Here is a 20,492-nt window from a genome sequence, read left to right on the forward strand (position 1 = left end):
GTAGGGTAAACACGTATAGGCAAACACGTATAAGGACCCAAAAGTAAAGACTATATTAGGTCATTACGTCTAACCACCTATCCTATAGTCTTGTGGCTTTGATACCAATTTGTCACACCCCGACCTAAGGCGGCGGAACATGCCGGGGTGCAACGTGATTGGACAAATACACAAGACACTATTTAAAGTGACAATATTTAATCAACTCTTTTTATTTCAACAAATCAATAAACAACACATCTCATTCACACAAACAAGTTGAATACAAGTAGCAATTATATTGTTCGTTTTACTAATATCCTAATAGTCTTGGTAACGTTTTCGTCAAGTCCTCGAGTCAACAAAAGTCAAAACTGTAACATTTCATAAAATAAAGTTTGTCAACACAAAGGTTGGTGAGCAATTCATAAGTTTGAGCATATAAGTATATAGTAATAAAAGCCACAAAACTTGTATACAAAACAATAAATAAAAGCAACAACTTGGATAAATTGACAATCGCTAATAGAATTACGTTAGCGCCACCTAGCTACAAGGGGTTACCAAGTAGTCTAGGATTTAATAGAATATCGTTAATTGCATTACGTTAACAACACCGTGCTATAAGAGAATACCAGATAGATCACGGGTTTATAGACTTCCCCCATGACTGAAAGCGATAAACACATAGACATATAGCATAGAACACCAAATCAAGCAAGTATTTAAGTAATGTATACAATCACGTTTGTGGGTTTAAGATTCAAGTAAATAAAGCATTTAGTTTGATAAGTATGAAATGTCACCCCAAAAGGGAAGATGGAAAAAGGGGTATGAAAGTACTTACCTCGATTGACGAATCAAAAATAATAAATGATCGACAAATAGAAAGCTTGTAAACGAAACGACCAAATCCGACTTGAAAGCTAATTGAAAATGAATAAATAAAATATATTAATGAACTTGAACTTTAGTTGAAACTACATTTGAAATATTAAATAAGAATGTTCGGTTGTTAATCGGGTTACCGGTTAATTTGTTAACGATTAAGGACTCATACTTAATTGATACTTAATATAAAATAATATTATTTATGATAAAGATAGTAATGATAATAATAAGTTTATAACATGTTATATATACATATACATATATATATATATATATATATATATATATATATATATATATATATATAAGATAAAGATGATAATACATAGTAATACTACAAATTGAGACTTCTAGTTAAAACTAATAGTAGTAGTAGTAGTAAAAAATATAATAATTATTATTTTTATAGACTTCCCCCATGACTGAAAGCGATAAACACATAGACATATAGCATAGATCATCAAATCAAGCAAGTATTTAAGTAATGTATACAATCACGTTTGTGGGTTTAAGATTAAAGTAAATAAAGCATTTAGTTTGATAAGTATGAAATGTCACCCCAAAACGGAAGATGGAAAAAGGGGTATGAAAGTACTCACATCGATTGACGAATCGGAAAATAATAAATGATCGACAAATAGAAAGCTTGTAAACGAAACGACCAAATCCGACTTGAAAGCTAATTGAAAATGAATAAATAAAATATATTAATGAACTTGAACTTTAGTTGAAACTACATTTGAAACATTAAATAAGAATGTTCGGTTGTTAATCGGGTTACCGGTTAATTTGTTAACGATTAAGGACTCATACTTAATTGATACTTAATATAAAATAATATTATTTATGATAAAGATAGTAATGATAATAATAATTATATAACATGTTATATATACATATACATACATATATATATATATATATATATATATATATATATATATATATAAAAGATAAAGATGATAATACATAGTAATACTACAAATTGAGAATTGTAGTAAAACTAGTAGTAGTAGTAGTAGTAGTAATAAATATAATAATTATTACTTTGTTGTTGAATACGTTATTAATAGATTTGTAAGTTTTAATAATAATAAATATTATTATTATTTATACCAATTATATGTGCCATATTAATAATAACTAATACTTATAACATTTTAATAATAGTAGTATTAATGATAAAAAAATGATATAACTCGAGTAACAATGACGTTAAACGACAACTAGGCCCGACATGGGTTGCGTTTCGATAAAACAAATGGGTTATATTAACAATATCATATTTTAATAATATTTCTTAATAATCATAGTAATAAAGATAATAATGATCAAAATAATGATAATATATTATTATGAAAATAATTGTAATAATAATAGTTTTGTTAAAAGATAATAATAACAATAATAGTAATAACAATAATAATAACAATAAAAATCTTGTTACTAATAATAATGATAATACTAAATAATTATCTTGTTAATAATAATAATAATAATAATAATAATAATAATTATCTTTATGTAAACATATTAACACTAATAGTAACCGAAATTTGTTTTAAGTGTAAAAATTAACATTAAAATCGGTCTAAGTTGAGACCCGAACCCGGTTGTTCATCTTTTCCCCAATACAAAAACAACCAAATACCCATCCGACTTGTTTCAAAGAATATAACCGAACGATAAAACCGATTATTAACAAATTATATCTTATAATCGATATATAAAACTAATAACACCAACGCCTAAATTATATACCTTTTGATATTCACGAGTCGTGGCTCTATACTGGGAATGAACCGAGCCGAACCCACTGGAGACGGAAAAGAAAACAGAAAACCGGAGGGAGAGAGGGAGAGACGGAGAGAGAGCTGAGAGACGTAGAGAGAAGAGAGAGAGAGAGAGCCGAGAGTGAGGGAGAGACAGAGAGAGCTGATGGACGTGCCAGAGCGCCGGCGGCCGGTTTTCCGGTCGCCGGAAAATCGTGCAGAGAAGGGAGGTCGGCTGAGGGTGATGGAGATGCCGGAAAAAACGGGCCGAAGGTGGTGGGGTGTTGCGGGGCTGCCGGAAAAGCCGAGAGAGGGAAGGAGAGGGTTCGATGGTGGGGTTGGATATGGTGGAGGGGCTCGCCGGACCACCGCTCCGGCCACCGGAAGCGGCCGCCGGAAAATCAAGAGAGAAAGAGGGTGGCGATTGGGTGAGATAAGTTAGGGTTAGGGTATTTAACTATTTATAGGTGGGTATAAATGTTACGTTTTTGGCCCCTCAAGTTTGATATTTAGTTATAAATGGTTTAAATCTTGTATAGGTTTAAGAAAATCCACTTTAGCCCCTAGAGTTTATTTAACCGAGCTTATAAACTATAAATAACTTTATTTTGACAAACCTCGCACACGCTAGAGTTATATTATTAATGAGTTGATGAATTCCGATTCGAATTTACAAGTTTAACCACAATTACGAAGTATAACTTATTTAAAATAAACGCGAAAGAAATCAGCATGTTACAAAATGATTACAAAAAAAAATGAATATAGAACGAGACTCAAATTTGACGAATGTCACATTCAAACTCTTCACTAAATCTTCTATGTGAGTGTTAGTGTGTGTTTTTATAAGAGAAAACCGGATAGAATTCTTTTCAAGGCACACTCTTCAAATGGCACAAGAGCCACTATTTATAGGTTGTCTGGAGATAGAAGCACGACCCCGTGCTTTATTAAGCACGTCCTCGTGTCTACGTGTCCCAGTTGCATGTTGTCAGATCGTACATGATGACTCATCACGACCCCGTGCTTCCTGAGGCACGGCCCCGTGTATTTTTATGACATGTGCTAATTTTATTTTGTCATTTCTGAAAGGTGACCACGGCCCCGTGGTTGAGAGGCACGATCCCGTGCTTTTGTTCCCAGATTTTTTTTGTATTTTCTTGTAAATTTTTGTCTTTTCTAGTGTTCAGAAGCATAGGGTCGTGTTTCTTGAGGCATGGGGCGTGTTTCTTTGTTTTTCTTCGTCTTTTCACTTATTTATTCGTTTGGGGCTTGGTTTCACCTGAAATTACATTTTATTATAATAAGTAGCCTTTTATGCTATGTTATTTAATAGAAATTGCAGCTTTTAGAGATTATTTGATGCCGAAAAGATGTATAATTTTATATACATCAATAGTATATAGCTTCGAGTATGATAAAAGCTATCGAGCTAACGATCCGGATCAAAGAACTTATGTCGTTCCTAGACAATGAAAAGTTTTTATGCATTAAAATGCCTAACATCTTACAAATAGTACAGACTAGCATACTGACTAACTGTTTATGTCTTGTTTGATAAATATTAAATAATACATTGAGCACGGCGGACTTGATAAACCCGTATACAGCTTTAGAGTATAATAGATGATTGTACACACATACATGCCATTTGTGGTAGAATGACCAGAAAACATAGATATCATATCTCTCTCTCTCTCATTTGTAAGAGACATTCAATTCACATAAACTACGTGATATGAAGGGAGGCTACGTCATTCACCCATCAGTAAATGTGCTAGTTGTTACGCATAAGGAAGACAGATCTAGAAAGCCTTTTGAAGAAACAATAAACTTGCAAAATACACTCATAGTTTGTTCATGTGCACGGTTATAACAACCTGACCAGGTGTCCTTTGCTCATTGGCTGGTAGGTCACGTATTCTTCAAGTACCGATCGTGGTCATTCTTCTAGAGGATAGTTAATCGGCGACAACTGTCCCATTGGCATTGCCTTCCGGTCGTTTTAGCGGACAGATGTCTTGTCCTGCGGATGACTTCTGAGGGTGCCGGGATGCTTCCGTGTGTGGTACGAGGACGTTCTTCCTCTACCGTGATATGCGGGTGATCCATATGTCCCGCGGGTGACATATGAGGAGCTCCTCTATAACTCGCGGGTGGTACTTAAGGGTATTTGAGTCTTTTTGGTACCCTACCTCTATACCTTTTTTCTCTACAAGTCATCTTGAGGCTTCAAACACATCCAAGCAATTGCTATATAGTCGAAGCATATAAATAAATTCTCTCCACTTGTTGAAAAGCACAAATGGAATGACTGATCATGAATTTTATAAAGTTGTTTAAGTTGTGCACTACAATAGCATGACAAAAAAAGGTCTAGGTTCATGACTCTTTTACAAGCTAAATCTTATTGTTTTAAGAAATAAAACGTCATTATTATAACCATAGAAATTGTCATAGATATAGTATTTACACCTAATATAAGTTTAGTTACCTATTTAATTTTATAATAATATAGTTTAATTACCATAATGATTAAAACAGGAAAAATTCTTAAAATAATCTTTTAATGGTGGGAGATTTCAAATTTGTCCACCCAAAATCTTTTTTCTACATTTGTCTATTTTCTAACGAATCGTCGACAATGTGTTCGGTAGTCCCGCCGACTAGTTAGCTAATACATAGTCAACGATGTGTTAAGCATATTGTTTTCCTTTTTAATATTATATTATTATAATTAATTTTATATATATTTGGTTTTAAAAGTTATATTAAACTTGATATGTTAAAAGTTATAAAAGAAAACCAAATGTATATAAAATTAGTTATGATAATATAATATACAAAAAAACAAACAAACAAGAGATGAAACACATCTTTGACTATGTGTTTGAAGACCTAAATATTTTTAATTATGTGTTTGAAAGCCTAACCCATCATTGACTATGGAGGTCTACACATTGTCAGCGGGACTACTTAACACATCACTGGCGATGCGTTAGAAAATAGACAAATATGAAAAAAAAGGATTTTAAAAGGTAAATTTAAAATCTCTCACTGTTAATGGGCTATTTTAGAAATTTTCGATTAAAGATAAGTTTGTGTTACTAAAACTAGCATAAGTGCCCGCGCGTTGCGGCAGAATCATATTAAGGTGTTGTCGATGACGTGTTTGTTGGTATATCCGTAGGACCAGTTGGACCAGTCGAACCAGAGTCAAGAACCAAATAAGTATATATATTTTTTATATAATTTAGTATATAAATTAATATTGATGAACCGTTAAATTGAATAATACCATAAACTTTGTTTAGAGTAAAACTAACTGAAGTATTATCCTTGACTTCCTTGATCATGAACTAACTTGATAAAATTATCTACCATTGTTGGACGCATGAACGTCATACCCAAATATTTTTAGTTACATGAATCAATAATCAATTAAATATACCTTAACATAATGATTAAGCTACATTTAATATTTTGGTTCAATATTTTCAACCAAATGATAAACCCAAGAAAATGGTTTTCATACACTTAAAAACCAACATATACCTGGACTTTTGTCAATCTCTCTTCTTTATTTTGAGCAAGCGTGACATAAAACGGTTTATTTCCATTATGAATTTCAATGTTACTTGGTTTGATAACAACTATTTTCCTATCCATACCCGTAAATTATATATTAAGTCTAATGTATAGTCAAATTATATTAATTACTTTGCATGGTTAAAATGTGTATTAACATTACACATTTTAGTTTAAAATGCCACTTAGCGTGTGTTCGTTTCACAGAATTCGTGGGAATTCAAAGGAATTGGAATTAAAATCCCATGACATGACGTGTTTCTTTCGTTGGAATTGGAATCTTAATTTCATTTTGGTGTGTTCGGTTCAAAGAATTAGAATTGGAATTCAATTCCTTCAAATTCCTTTAAATACATGGATTTCAAATCCTTCCAATATGTGGAGGAATTCAAGGAAATTCATTGGAATCTTATCTCGAGTTTTTTTTAACGAGGACAACGAATAAAACATTTTAGCCTTTCTACTTTTTTGTTATTAATTTATATTTTGAGTTATGATTTTTTTTTTATTATTTTTGAATATTTTTAAGGGGTTTTTGATCTTAATATAAAACCCATAAAAAAATTCAAATAAAATTAAAAAAAATCATAACGCAAAATATAAATAAAAAAAATCTAAAAAAACTAAAATATTTTCGCTGTTATCATTGTTAAAAAAACCTTTTTGATTTCTATTCATTTGTCAAACGAACACACTATAATGTATTTGGATTTCAATTCCCCCCAATTCCAATTCCTATTGGAATGTTCATATTCCAAATCCAATTCCTTTAAATTCCAAATCTTATGCAAATTCCAATTTCATTCAATTCCATTCCGTGAAATGGACGCGCCCTTAGAGTTTGAGAAGCTATTTAAGGAGTTAAATGCAACAACGAAAGACCCTATACTATTTTCATTGTTGTCCAATATTACCTGTTAAATTATCTCAACTTATATAAATATAAAATTTAACAAAACCTTAAAAATAATTGAGCAACAAAGCGACAATTGTATCAAACTCAAAAACAATTCTTTACGTAATCCAACCTGCCTTATGTGACATATTGTTGTAGAGATTATTTTCAACCGGCGTGTGAAAGGCGTCGTACACTTGATGGGTTTATGCTAATACAAGTCACATTGGGTCCGCCAATTATGTTTCAAATATCAACACCCTAAACTTCAATCTATTTATCGACTTGTATTCATTTTTATATGTTATTTTACTATTATCACAGCAGTTGCTTATGGATTAAAAGATTAATGTGTGCAAAATTAAGGAAAATTCAAATCAACGAAACAAATTAACACACTTATAAAATAACTCGTTTTGACTCGAAACAGGTTGACAACTTTTTAAAATGGCCCGCTTTGACTTGAACCAAATCGATACCTTTTTAAAATAACCAATCTATTAATCGACTTGTATTCATTTTTATATGTTATTTTACTATTCTCTCAGCAGTTGCTCATGGATTAAAAGATTAATGTGTGCAAAATTAAAGAAAATTCAAATCAACGAAACAAATTAACACACTTATAAAATAACTCGTTTTGACCCGAACCAGGTTGACAACTTTTTAAAATGACCCGCTTTGACTTGAACCAAATCGATACCTTTTTAAAATAACCAATTTTGAGCCAAACCAAATCGTTACGATTTCAAAAAGACCCGTAAAGACCCTAACCAAATCGATACGTTTTTATATTGATTTGTTTTGAGGCAACTCTTCTTTAGTTGTTGAGTTACTTGTAGAGCAAGGTGAAAGTTGTCTCATTATTGAGTTATGGATACGGTTAGCTTTTATTTTCAACTTTATAATGAAAAACCATTAAGCCAATTCCCAAAGTTACTTAAATATATTGTCCCAAATCATAAATAGTTAATGTAATATGGAAAGAGTGAACAACATGTGACATATTAAACTAAAGTGCAATGCAACAATACTAACATGTAACAAATAATTTAAAGATTCTACAAAAAACACTCTTTTTAGTACCTAAGACTTTTAGCAACCTAAAAAAATGAGCAACATTTTCTTCTGGTGTGCCTACAATAATCCCATGACCAAGATTCAATATATGCTTACCTTTCCCTGCTTTCTTCACAGTATCATGTATCCTATTGGCGATGAAATCTTTTGATCCGAACAACACACCCGGGTCTATGTTCCCTTGAACCGCTATATCAGAACCTAACCGTTTCCTGCCTTCAGCCATATCCACGGTCCAGTCCAAACTAACCACATCCACCCCGGTCAAAGGTAGCCATTCCAACAACCCACCTGACCCACTTGCATAAAGAATTAAAGGAAGATCCGGGTGAGTTTGTTTAACCGTGTCCACGATTCGTTTCAAGTAAGGCAAACTGAATTCTTCAAAGTCAGTCGGGCTTAGCTCGGTGGCCCATGAGTCAAAGATTTGAACTGCTTGTGCACCATTGTCGGCTTGGTATTGAATGTATGTAGCCATTGAGGTTGTGAATTTTTCATGCAGTGCGTGTAGGACCTGCAATAGTGAACCGATTGAGTCACTAACATGTAACTTATGAAATATGAAATTTTGAATTATAATAATATAATGTAATAAATTAATCACCTTAGGCTGTGAGAAAGCAAGTCTCTTAATCTTGGAAAAGTGCTTTGATGATTAGCCTTCGACGCAATATGATGCTAGAGTAAAAGGAGCACCAACGAAATCTACAAATTTCCAACACTACCAAAAGTGTTTTTACAAATTTCCAACACTACCAAAAGTGTGCTTAGTTTAGTCCGAACTTTACACTATCATCTTTTTCCTTAGCCCAAATTGCCTCAACTTTTTCTTATTACATCCTTCTAACATTGAGAAATAGTGTATAGAGGGTATGGGGTTGTTATTAATTGGTATGTATGTATGTTTATGTAATATAAGCACAAGAATGCACTATATATAGGCTAACAAAGTTAATAAAAACATAATGACATATGGGAGTTAAGAATGTGAATAGTCACCATAATAACGATAATATGTGGATAGTCACCATAATAATGATAATAATAATATATAATAATAACACATGTAAACCATAACTTTTTGTTTTCTAAAGGATTGAAGAGTAATGTCTAAAAAATTGAAGCTTCATGATGTTGTACTAAGAGCTTAAGAGTTGATGAATACATTGACAAATTACTTTTCTTGCCCTATTATGAAATGATATTTTTGTCCTTGAACTTTAATTGTGAAATTACCATGAATACCCATCACTCTTCCTTTATATATAATATAGATAAAGAGAGGCACGATAAAAAGTATAAACCACGTGAGGATATCAATAATCAATAATGTTGTAGCATTTACCTTTTTAGCACATAACTTTGAAATATTCTTTGTAACCCCATAACTCTATAAACATTCATTCCATGTCCAACACAAAATTCACTTCTCCAACACAACACCTGTTCACTCCTTCCCGTTAATTGATTCCTTGCAAACCATCTCATCTCTCAGATAAATATCTATAACTAATAATACCTAACACGCACTCGTCTGATCTGTTCACCAATGTACGTGTGTGATCTAATTATACAATATCTATCTTGTTACAGGCCTGGAGAAGGGAACTTCATTCAAAAAGCTAAAGCTGCATCATAATCACCACCGACAGCAAGCTAAAGGACTGCTCTTCAAACTCGCTATTGCTGCGCTGTTACTCATTGCTCCCACGCTATACTTCGTTACCTCTTATTCCTCAACCTTTGACTCGCCAGCTCAGCTCATTTCGAAACTACTATTTGTTTTATTGTAATTGCTTATGTTTTGGAGTACAATTGTTGCAGAGTTATTACGGTTTTTTAATTTGACCTAATCATGTATTATTACTTACTAACATTGCTTTCAGTAGATTCAGAGGTTAATTTGTTATGTACATTATGCAAATAACTTGACCTACATTTACATAACGTATGGCTTAAGTTATTGCCTATTTGATTTCAATTCGTTTGGTTGATTACATGCTCCAGAGTTACCTAATCATGTGCTATATTATTATTAGCATTGGTTTCAGTTGATTCCGAGGTTGTTTTGTTATGTACATGATATATTATGCAAATAAGTTGAGCTGCATTTTTATACAATTTTAGTTTTATTTGATTTATAACTAGTACAAGATTACATGTATGGCTCTAAACATGTTACAAGTTAATAGAATGATTGCTAGATGAATAAAGCTATCAACAGAATAAGGGAAAATTTGTGTGGTTTTATGAAATGGATTTAGTTCTTTGGTGTTATATTAGTAGGTGAACAAACGTGACAAGGGTATTCATGTAGTTACTATCATTGTTGCTGATTTTGACCTAATAATGTGTCGTTATGCATTGCTTTCTGTAGATTCAGACGTTATTTTGTTATGTACATGATGTATAATGCAAGTAAGTTGAGCTGCATTTTTATAAAATCTTAGTTTCGTTTGTTTTTTATGTACCAGAAGATTACATGCATGGCTTAAATTATTAGCTATCGGATTAGTTTGGCATGGTTGATGCTATAATCTAACATATTGATTCCCAGATGAGTAAAGCTATCAAGAGAATAGGGAATATTTGTGTCGTTTTATGAAATGGGTTTAGTTATTTGGAATATATGGCAGTAGTTGACAAGCGTATTGATGCAGCGTCTACTTGATATTAAAAGGATTGGTAGAAGTGTAAGAAGACTTCTGGAATAAAACCTATTTGGATTCATCAAGACAGATAGGCTTTTGGACTGTGTCAATATATGAACTGTCATTATCATACATGTATAAGAGCATAAGAAAATCAATGCACATGAGGAAGAATATAAGTTCTTAGATTGAATGTAGAAGAAAATAACTGCTCTTAGTTGGCTCCTAAATTAATGAACTATGATTTTCATATATGTATACGAGCATAAGAAGATCAATACAAATAGTTTTGTTTCATGGCCACTTCTATAGCTTTTGACTTGTAAACTTATGGACTTGTTTTCCCGCTTTTTAAACAGATTGATGTGCAGAAACTTTTGGATGCTGCTGATTCTGGTGGTTGGATACCGTCCTCTGTTCCAAGATCTCACTGGCCTCGTATGTACTTTTGATGCTTTGATTTATTTGCATCTTGCCTAAAGTACTTGTAGTATAATACCTTTTTACTTATTGTGACTTATTATTATTCCGTAATACTTGTAGCTCCTCCAAGTGAGAGCAATGGGTACCTGCGTGTCCGTTGTAATGGTGGTCTAAATCAGCAGAGGACAGCAGTAAGTTTCTTATAAAATTTCAAAGTTAAAAGCTCCACTTTATTAAAAAATTGTAAAACATGTTGATCTTATCATGCTTAAGACTGTATCCTTTAATAATCAGCAATTTATTGCATGTTTTTTAACAAAAGGCTATGATTGAGGAAACTATGATCATAACCTTATGCATATATCTATTTGAGAAACAGTAAAGATGAGAGCTTGATCATCTATATATCTATTCTACTCATTCATTAGCATTATGAAATTGAGGATCTAACTTTATGTAGATCTGTAACGCGGTTCTTGCTGCACGAATAATGAATGCCACCCTTGTGCTGCCTGAATTGGATGCAAATTCCTACTGGCACGATGACAGGTACATCTAGAATAATTTTTAGTGAAATATTGTTAACCCTAATTCTGAAATTAATTATTTAATATTTATTCTTTTTTAAGATTTTCATGAACATATCGGTTGCTCTTTCTTGCTCATGGCAGCGGTTTCCAGGGCCTTTATGATGTTGACCATTTTATCAAGACACTGCAAAGCGATGTACGGATCGTAGAAAGCATTCCTGAGATTAAGAAAAATGGAAAGACAAAAAAGATAAAAGCTTTTCAGGTGTGTTTCAAAAGAACTTAAAACGTCACCATATTTATCAAGTATGTTCATTTGTTCACATTCATTTTATGTATATTATTTTATGTTTGTTTCATTTCGTTTGTTAATATATTCTTTTAATTTTTTCTGACCCATTGCAACTTAGTCTAGTTTTAACAAGTTTCTAGGCCCAAGTCCCCAGCATTGTGTTCTTCACATTACCATTAACTGGTTTTAGTTCAGTTATGTTTGTTCGTGAACTGTTCGCTTATACTGTTAACAAACGGACATAATTGAACACGGACACGTCACACGTTTATTTTCATAACGGACGGACATGAACAAGCAAACCCCATATATTTTATTGTTCGTGTTCGGTTGTTTGTTCGGTTAAAGTTAAATGCTCACACATGAACTTGCTCCGATGTGTTCATTTAGTTCGTTTACGAGCCTGCATCAAATCAATGGCAAACACTAACATCAATTTTTATATTTTTTTTTTGTAGCTTCGGCCACCTAGAGATGCTCCTATAAACTGGTACACAACCTCTGCTTTGGAGAAAATGAAAGAACATGGTGCTATATATCTCATTCCTTTTTCTCATAGATTAGCTGAAGAGATTGACAACCCTGAATATGAACGGTTAAGATGCAGGGTCAACTATCATGCCCTTGTGTTTAAACCACATATTATGGAATTAAGTCACAACATAGTTAATAAACTTCGATCACAAGGTCATTTCATGTCAATTCATCTTCGGTTTGAAATGGATATGCTGTCTTTTGCAGGGTAAGTTAGCTTTGGTTGTATATTCTTCATTCTATCCGTTTCATATTATTATGACAATGATTCTTGTGTTTGGATAAGAGTTGGCAAAAGGGGCAGCCAGGTGGGGTCAGCATTGTGTAAATGAGCCGATCCGATCCCAAGCTCGGATCGTTTTGACTTATGAGAGCTCAAGCTCAGCTCATTTTGAGCTCTTTTCCTAAAGCTCGAGCTCAGCTTGGCTCATTTATTGTTATTAGTTAATTTATTTGCATTTTTTATTTTATATATTTTTCTAATTATATTTTGTGTATAGCATAAAATTTATTTTTAGTTACTTCTATCATATTTTATATATAGCAAGTATTATTAAATATATATTTAATACTTAATATTAACTTCATAAATAACAATCTCATTTAGGCTCGCGAGCCAGCTTGAGCTCGATAAGAAGCTTTGGCTCAAGCTCCAACTCATGCTCGTTTATGAAAAAGCTTATTTCAAGGCTAGAACTGGGGCTCAAAATTGGGTTAAGTAAAGCTGTTTAATTTTAAGTACGGGTCAAAACAGGTTGGGTTGAGTCGACCCGCTTTTTTAATGCAGTTGCATAATAAAGTGAAAACATACTATGTGATTACTATAATAATTAAGTTTTCTTTACTTAAGCAATTCCAAAGATTTTAAGCATTACTTCACATGAGTTTTGTGTATTGGCCCATTTGACCCATGTGACATGTTTCCCATCTATGTATATTTTTTCAGCTTGTAACCTACTTGACCTGTACGTAGCCCAAAGCCCCAAATTGACCCGTTTATAGGTAAACGGGTTGAACTAGTCAACTCTCATCTAAATATTTGTTTCTATTTTGCAGGTGTTTTGATATATTTACCCCCGCAGAGCAAAAAGTATTAAAAAAATACAGGAAGGAGAACTTTGCTGAAAAAAAACTTATTTATAGCGAAAGACGCGCTATTGGAAAATGCCCATTAACTCCAGAAGAAGTACTTCCAATTCACCTTAACAGTCTTAACTAATCCAAAATTATTAATCTCAAACAAAATTAATCTCCCTTTTAATATTTTCCAGGTGGGTTTGATCTTACGTGCATTGGGGGTCGATAACTCGACTCGTATATACCTAGCAGCCGGTGAACTATTCGGTGGTGAACGGTTTATGAAACCCTTCAGGTCCATGTTCCCGCTTCTTGAAAATCACAGCACTGTGGATTCATCTAACGAGTTGAAAGACAACACACAGGGATTGATCGGGTCGGCTGTTGATTACATGGTTTGTCTTTTATCAGACATTTTTATGCCCACTTATGATGGGCCAAGTAACTTTGCAAATAACTTATTGGGCCACCGCCTCTATTCTGGTTGCCGGACCGCGATTCGGCCTGATAGGAAAGGGCTTGCACCTGTTTTTATTGAGCGGGAAAAGGGGCATGTTGTGGGTTTTGAAGAGGCGGTTAGGCGTGTAATGGTTAAAACAAATTTTGGTGGGCCACATAAGCGGGTGTCGCCCGAGTCGTTTTATACGAATTCGTGGTCGGAATGTTTTTGTCAAAAGTCGGCTGTAAATCCTGCTGATAGATGTCCGAGTGATAATATGATTGGTAGCTTGGATAGCAAGGAACAGGATAGTTGATTTAACTTTTAGTTTAAATCCCCACTGTGATTCTTTTTTGAGGCAAAATGACAACCCTGAGATACTCTTTGTTACAATCTAGTTCGGGTTTGATGTGTATTATAGTCTATAGAAGCCGGTTTTAAGGTTATAAAAACGTTGTTTTTTAGTATATTGTTTGGTCGCACACGTTTTCTAGAGGTATCTGCTTGACATGAGATATCTATGAAGGTACTGTTATATAATGAAACATTCTTGTTGGTGCAAGTGCGGGTTGTAGTTTGTGGAATCTTGATCCAAGTTTTAGTTATCCAAAATATGTATGTTTGGGTGTGAACTGTGGCCAGCGGCGTAAACGAGCATAATAGTTGATTAATCGTTTATGAAATGTGGCAGAAAGTTTGTTGTTCATTTCTTTAAGAAAAGACGAAGGTTAATTACTGTTTGTTCCTTTATTTAAATTTACTTCATGGAAATAAGAAAGTGGGTTATGCCATTGTAAGTCATCTGTTAGACTAATCAATGTTTGTTTACATGTGAAAGGTTTTTACTGGTTATGGTTGGTTTACTTCTAGAGTCTTTATTATGTTTCCTAGTTGAGTTGGCTTAGGTTTCTTGCTTTTTCAAGTTTGCGTCTATTATAAATAGCGGGTTAATATGTTTTTGTGTATGTACATTTTCTACTTTTCTGGTTTATATATAATTATATAATACTGATACAGGAGTTAATCATTGCTGATCATAACTTATGTTATGTTCCCTGTTTAGTTTTGTTTTTGTTTGTTTATATAGCACGTTTCAGCTGTTGCATGCTCACCATCAACATGCTTAGAAACTAGCCTCTTCGTATTATCAAATAGATTTGCATTAATTTTGGTTTTTGTTCAGTTATGTTCATTTAGAACTCCTAAAAAAAGCATGACATTTTTATCTATCCAAGAAAAAAAGAATTATTCGTTTATACACACTTAGAATACTTAAATAAGGACCCATTTATTTGATTAAAGTTAAATAAACAAATACGCACACATAATAATAATAAATAAAAAAAAAAGATTTCGACAAACGTAAAAAAAAGATTTCGACAAACGTGTATTCGATGTGCTTCATTCATAGCCCATTTGTGTTTGTTTACAGCCCTAGAAACGGTCTTGTATCTTCTCTACTATACAGAAGTTGATTCATTTGGTTTCTAGTTATTTAAAAGCTCTCATTTATATAATATGCTTCCATAAACAACAAATACAAGAACCAAAATATGTTCAAAATCTCTATTTCTAAACGTATAACATATCCGGGTGCTCATCCAAACCAGAAAACACTATCTCTGCATGCTACACTTTCCAAATATCACATTTTACATTCTATGAATCACACAAATAACCTAACACAACTTAAAATATTCTAAAAATACAAAAAGAAAACCTACAAAATCACTGAGCTGAGTGAGAATTCAGCTTGTTGGCAACATAAAGCAAATGACTAATATTCGTTGATGGATAACTTTGTAATAACTTCAAATTTGCAGTAAAATCACCTGCGAGCAAACGTCTTCTGAGCTGAGTGAGAATTCAGCTTGTTGGCAACATAAAGCAAATGACTAATATTCGTTGATGGATAACTTTGTAATAACTTCAAATTTGCAGTAAAATCACCTGCGAGCAAACGTCTTCTCACAAGTATCAACATTGCACAACAAATCCGAAGCAATGTCTCCTGCAAATCAAATAACATCTAACATAAATCACTTATAAAACTCTAAAAAAAACAATGAAATAAAGTGTTGACTGAGTTGAGTCGACTCACTCGAGGACCCACTGGGTTGCTCAAAAGCATATCCCAAATATGAAGAATATCAGTAAAGTTAAATTCTTGAGTCAGCAAAAGTGTAATCCATCTGAATGCATAGAACTGTGGGTTGACCTGCCAAAAAAATAAATTGTTTTATATACCATTTCAAAGACTACAAAAGTATAAAGTTATTACTTTTGTTGTGACTTCAAGATGTCGCCATAGCTCTTCATCATGTTGTTTTAATAACTGTGACAGCCTTGAAATTGTTGAACGGATACCGACAATACTATTATCAAGTTGTTGACAGAAATTATCACGAAAATCGCTTAATAACTCAACAAAACAAAAAAACGTGTCGGCTTCTGCATTAGCCTGTATTATAAATTCAAATAATTAATCGCTTTTCATAATGTCAATAATAATTTATATGTTTTGATAACACTTACAGCATAATCCTCGTTAGGGTCGGTTTTGAACACGTAAAACAGAGGAGCCAAAATTTCATTCATTCCTTGCACGTATTTTATCCCCGGGTTTAACTTTGCAAATATTATCAATATAGTTTTTAATGAGTCCTGAAAATAGCAAAAGGTGGAACTAAGACCCGTATGTCTCGTGATGGCTTTGTGAAATAGGCTTGCAAACAAACCGAACCGAACATGTTCGTCTCCGTTTGTTGATTGTTAACTAAACAAACGATAGAACACGAGTAATAACAAACGAGGGTTTCTAGTTTGTGTTCTTTGTTAAAAGAAATGAGTGTGTTCATGTTCGTTTATGTAACTGAGCTAAGTAAACGGAAACAACAATTTGTTGGGCTTAATAAGTTATTGAAACCTAACTATATTGTAATGGGCTTTAAATATTTATCCAAATATATTAACAAACGTAGACTACTGGTCATAAACAAACGTAAACGAACAGACATAAATGAGCGAACGAGACACGTGTTCGTGTCTGTTCATTTATTACATAAACAAACTTTCCGCCAAACAGTAAAGTGAACATTGAGTTTGTTTACAAGCCTTTCACATGCATAAATTAATAAAAAGCTTGTAACTTTTCTAGTTACCTGATTGGCTTTTGCAAAAGCGGAGTGGGCCGAAAAAAAGGGAATGTCGGGGTGCGTTCGCTTTACATCACGGTCAATCTGATCAATGATCTCAGAGTCCTACAAGCGACATAAAACACACGTATATGATATTTCGTAACAAGTCAAATATGAAATTATGATATTATACCTGGAAGTATTGGTTCCAAATGCTAGTTTTCCCGAGGCTTAACGGATGTTCATCGTGAGGTATTTTAGAGCGTGGCAGTAAACCCTTGGCCTGAATTATGTGATCACCGTTATTAGGATATGCAGAATCTTCCAGGTTCCTTGTGATTTCTGACTAGGTAGCCACAGAAACATTTAGAAGTGAATCGGTATAATTATATTATGCAAATGTCTTCTATACATGTAGAATTCATTAATAAGTTGAAACATTATAATAGTGTATGCAATATGAAGTGAGAGTTACCGGATGCATCAGAAGATGTTGTTTAAAATGTTTGTATTGAGACCTCTTTTTAGACAATTCGGATGACCAGATTCGTTTATCAGTGGGAAGGTATCCCAATAACAACTGAAATGAATAGTTGAATTTGCAATTATAATAAAGATGAAGAAAATGATGATGTTATTAGTTATTACACACCTTCCAAGTGGTTGAACGGATGCCAGGAGCGGCATCTGGAATACCCAAGGAAGCAAGCATACGCAGTTCCCCTAGATTGATGATCTTCTTAGAGAGCTGAAAACAATTGAGAGAAAGAAAAAAGCCAATAGCGAAATGATTATTGTTGTTGAATGGAATGGAAGTAAAGAAAGAGTCTAACCTGCTGTAACAATTGAGCGTGACGAGTAACGTCTTCAAGGGAAGAGTTAGAAGAAGAAGAAGTAGTAGTACTGTGGCCGTCATCCTCCCTAATTTCAATATCTTGTTGTTGTGTGATTAAAGTGGGTGGTTCTTGGAGGGAAGAATCGCCTGTGCGGTGGTAGATTGGTGATAGAGATCTTGATTCTTCTTCTTCCCAGGAGGGTGTGGGGGGTTGTTGTTGTTGAGAAGAAGACCACATAGGGCTGTTGAGCCAATCAGGAACTACTCCTTTCTTCACCATCATTCCTTACTTAGGGCTGGGCCGGGTTGTTGTTTCAGTACAGATGATTTACTTACTTGCATACATACACACACACACAAGAGAGAGAGAGAGAGAGAGAGAGAGAGAGAGATAGAGAGAGATAGAGTTGTTGAATAAGAGAGACAGGTGTGGGCTGTGTCCTGGAACCATCTCTCACTTCCCCTGCCTCTGCCCCACGTCGCCTCCTCTTGGACACGCACGTATATAAACAACTTCCAACACACCCAAAATAATACCCAACCCAAACCCAAATATAAACACACGCTTCGCTTTTAGCTTTCCATTTAATACAAACAACTCTTCAAAAACCAAACCAAACCAAACCAAACCAAACCAGAATTCTAAATATTTATTTATTTTTTAAATTTATTTGTTTAAGTAATTTAATAAATATATAACTCAGAGATATATTAATCAAATTACTTATACATAAACTTATCACTTTTGCCTAAAAGTTAACTGGCGAAAATCCAACAAGGGTTGTAAGTAGGGGGGGGGGGGGGGGGGCTCTGACCCAAAAGTCATTTAATTGGGTCAGTTTGGGTTAAATTTAAAATCTTATGGGTTGAAATGGGTTGGGTAAATTAAGAAAAAGGGTTGAAATGGGTTATTTATGAAAATACTGAACTTTGAATTGGGTCAAATTCGGTTGATCATTTTAAAAGAATGAGTTATTTAGGGTTACTCTATTTCTTCTCTAACAAACCATGGGTCAATGAAGTCTTCCAGTCAGCACTCAGCACCGCCGTTCGCCGCCTTGTTTAATTGTTTAACATCTTCATCTCCGGGTAACCTAGGTTATATATCAAATGCTTATAATAATAATAATAATAATAATAATAATAATAATATGTACATTTTTTTGTTCATAATTGAGCTTCCAACAAATGACAAGTGCTTTTCCTTGTGTGGATCCTATTATAATGGGAACTTGATGAGTCAATCCACCTACACGTCTTGCTTTTACTTCTATACCCGGAGTTACTCCATGTATTGCTTGACGTAAAACAGATAGTGGATTTGTTTCTGTCTTTTGTTGAATCTTTTTCACGGCTCAATTACATTCATTTTGAGTGTGTAGATGATTTACGCCTATTGTTTATAGGTTAGGGCTTTTGTTAGTTCGTACTAGAGGTGTGCATGGTCGGTTCGGTTTTGGGCTAAAACCAAACCAAAAACCGAAATGTTGGATTTGTTATACTTGTTGTAACGACTTGGGTTTTCGTATTTGAATTCGTATTCGTTGACCCGACTCGGGAATATATTTCAGATCTTTAAAATTATTAAAATCTTATATTTATTAGAATCTAACCTTTTTAAACTTATTATATTCATATAACTTTAAAATCGCTTAAAACGGCTAAAAATCACATTTATAGAAGTACAAGGACTAGTTTTGCATATTTTCGACTAAATTAACGAAACTTAAGCTCCTAGATATCTAAATTAATGTTTCAAATCGGCCCAAACCGTTTCCTTGTTGTCTAATCCAAATTTTCTTAGTTATTATACTCAATTTTCTCATTTATAGCTTATTTTGTTTCCTAATCGAGTAGATTACTTCATAAATGCATTATAATACTCAATAATCAATATTAAATCAAAACACACCTATAAACCCTAAAAACTACTGAAGTCCAGCCATCCTTCCCATATCCCACGAAAGTTCCCTTCTCCATTGTCGGTTTCTTCAAGATTAATCAAGTTCTTCAAGCTGCCGTTGACTTTCATGCTTCAAGACCTCGTTGACCACAATTTCTCCTAGTTCCAATCCTCGTTTGGGTAAGTTTTCTTCTTCAATATTGTAGTTTTTATATCCTTTACAAAATCCCTCAATCTATTTATGAGATTGAGGGGATTTACCGTGCCAATTGGACTCCAACCCGTTTAAGGGCAAAATAGTCAACAAGATTGACTATTTGATTTCTCTATCTTCTGGTCAAAATTAGCTTTCGGGCCAGAATACTTTTTTGTTTGTTTTGAATTTTTTAGTGTACTGACCAAAACCCGACTCCCAACCCACTGTTCGGATTCTGGTAAGTACCAGCTCGCTTATTTGCTGAAAATC

General features: G+C 33.5%; 2 protein-coding genes and 1 pseudogene across 3 annotated transcripts; 1 reads left to right on the plus strand and 2 right to left on the minus strand.

The window, feature by feature from the left end:
• Positions 1-8,158: 8,158 nt before the first annotated feature.
• LOC143571669 (uroporphyrinogen decarboxylase pseudogene) lies at positions 8,159-9,454 on the minus strand (annotated as a pseudogene). The gene is made up of 3 exons (XR_013142136.1): positions 9,442-9,454; positions 8,810-8,910; positions 8,159-8,719 (listed from the first exon to the last, which is right to left on the minus strand). The product of XR_013142136.1 is annotated as a uroporphyrinogen decarboxylase pseudogene (transcript).
• A 1,163-nt stretch (positions 9,455-10,617) lies between these two features.
• Positions 10,618-14,723, plus strand: LOC143571678 (O-fucosyltransferase 1-like). The gene is made up of 8 exons (XM_077057045.1): positions 10,618-10,623; positions 11,216-11,294; positions 11,400-11,470; positions 11,740-11,828; positions 11,951-12,074; positions 12,560-12,843; positions 13,692-13,821; positions 13,907-14,723. The coding sequence occupies exons 1-8, from the start codon at positions 10,618-10,620 to the stop codon at positions 14,465-14,467; spliced, it is 1,344 nt and encodes a 447-aa protein (XP_076913160.1). The 3' UTR covers positions 14,468-14,723.
• A 1,256-nt stretch (positions 14,724-15,979) lies between these two features.
• On the minus strand, positions 15,980-18,403 carry LOC143571686 (uncharacterized). Its single transcript, XM_077057053.1, has 9 exons — positions 18,122-18,403; positions 17,941-18,036; positions 17,764-17,868; positions 17,482-17,634; positions 17,313-17,411; positions 16,687-16,815; positions 16,433-16,612; positions 16,253-16,369; positions 15,980-16,162 (listed from the first exon to the last, which is right to left on the minus strand). Exons 1-9 carry the CDS (start codon positions 18,401-18,403, stop codon positions 15,980-15,982), a joined length of 1,344 nt encoding a protein of 447 aa, XP_076913168.1.
• Between the last annotated feature and the right edge of the window lie 2,089 nt (positions 18,404-20,492).

The sequence above is a fragment of the Bidens hawaiensis genome, unplaced genomic scaffold, assembly GCF_021521415.1.
Source record: "Bidens hawaiensis isolate Kalapana, Puna unplaced genomic scaffold, B.hawaiensis_p1.1 tig00001336_1, whole genome shotgun sequence".
Taxonomy (NCBI): domain Eukaryota; kingdom Viridiplantae; phylum Streptophyta; class Magnoliopsida; order Asterales; family Asteraceae; genus Bidens; species Bidens hawaiensis.

What these genes read in the sequence shown, in the direction of transcription:
- LOC143571678 (XM_077057045.1), top strand. An exon ending in TCCTACTGGCACGATGACAG is followed by an intron (nt 11,829 to 11,950) that starts GTACATCTAGAA and finishes TGCTCATGGCAG; the next exon opens with CGGTTTCCAGGGCCTTTATG. An exon ending in GATATGCTGTCTTTTGCAGG is followed by an intron (nt 12,844 to 13,691) that starts GTAAGTTAGCTT and finishes TCTATTTTGCAG; the next exon opens with GTGTTTTGATATATTTACCC.
- LOC143571686 (XM_077057053.1), bottom strand. Translation starts at nt 18,403, where the DNA reads ATGGTGAAGAAAGGAGTAGTTCCTGATTGGCTCAACAGCCCTATGTGG. An exon ending in TCCGTTCAACCACTTGGAAG is followed by an intron (nt 17,869 to 17,940) that starts GTGTGTAATAAC and finishes TATTCATTTCAG; the next exon opens with TTGTTATTGGGATACCTTCC. An exon ending in CTTTTGCAAAAGCCAATCAG is followed by an intron (nt 16,816 to 17,312) that starts GTAACTAGAAAA and finishes TGCTATTTTCAG; the next exon opens with GACTCATTAAAAACTATATT.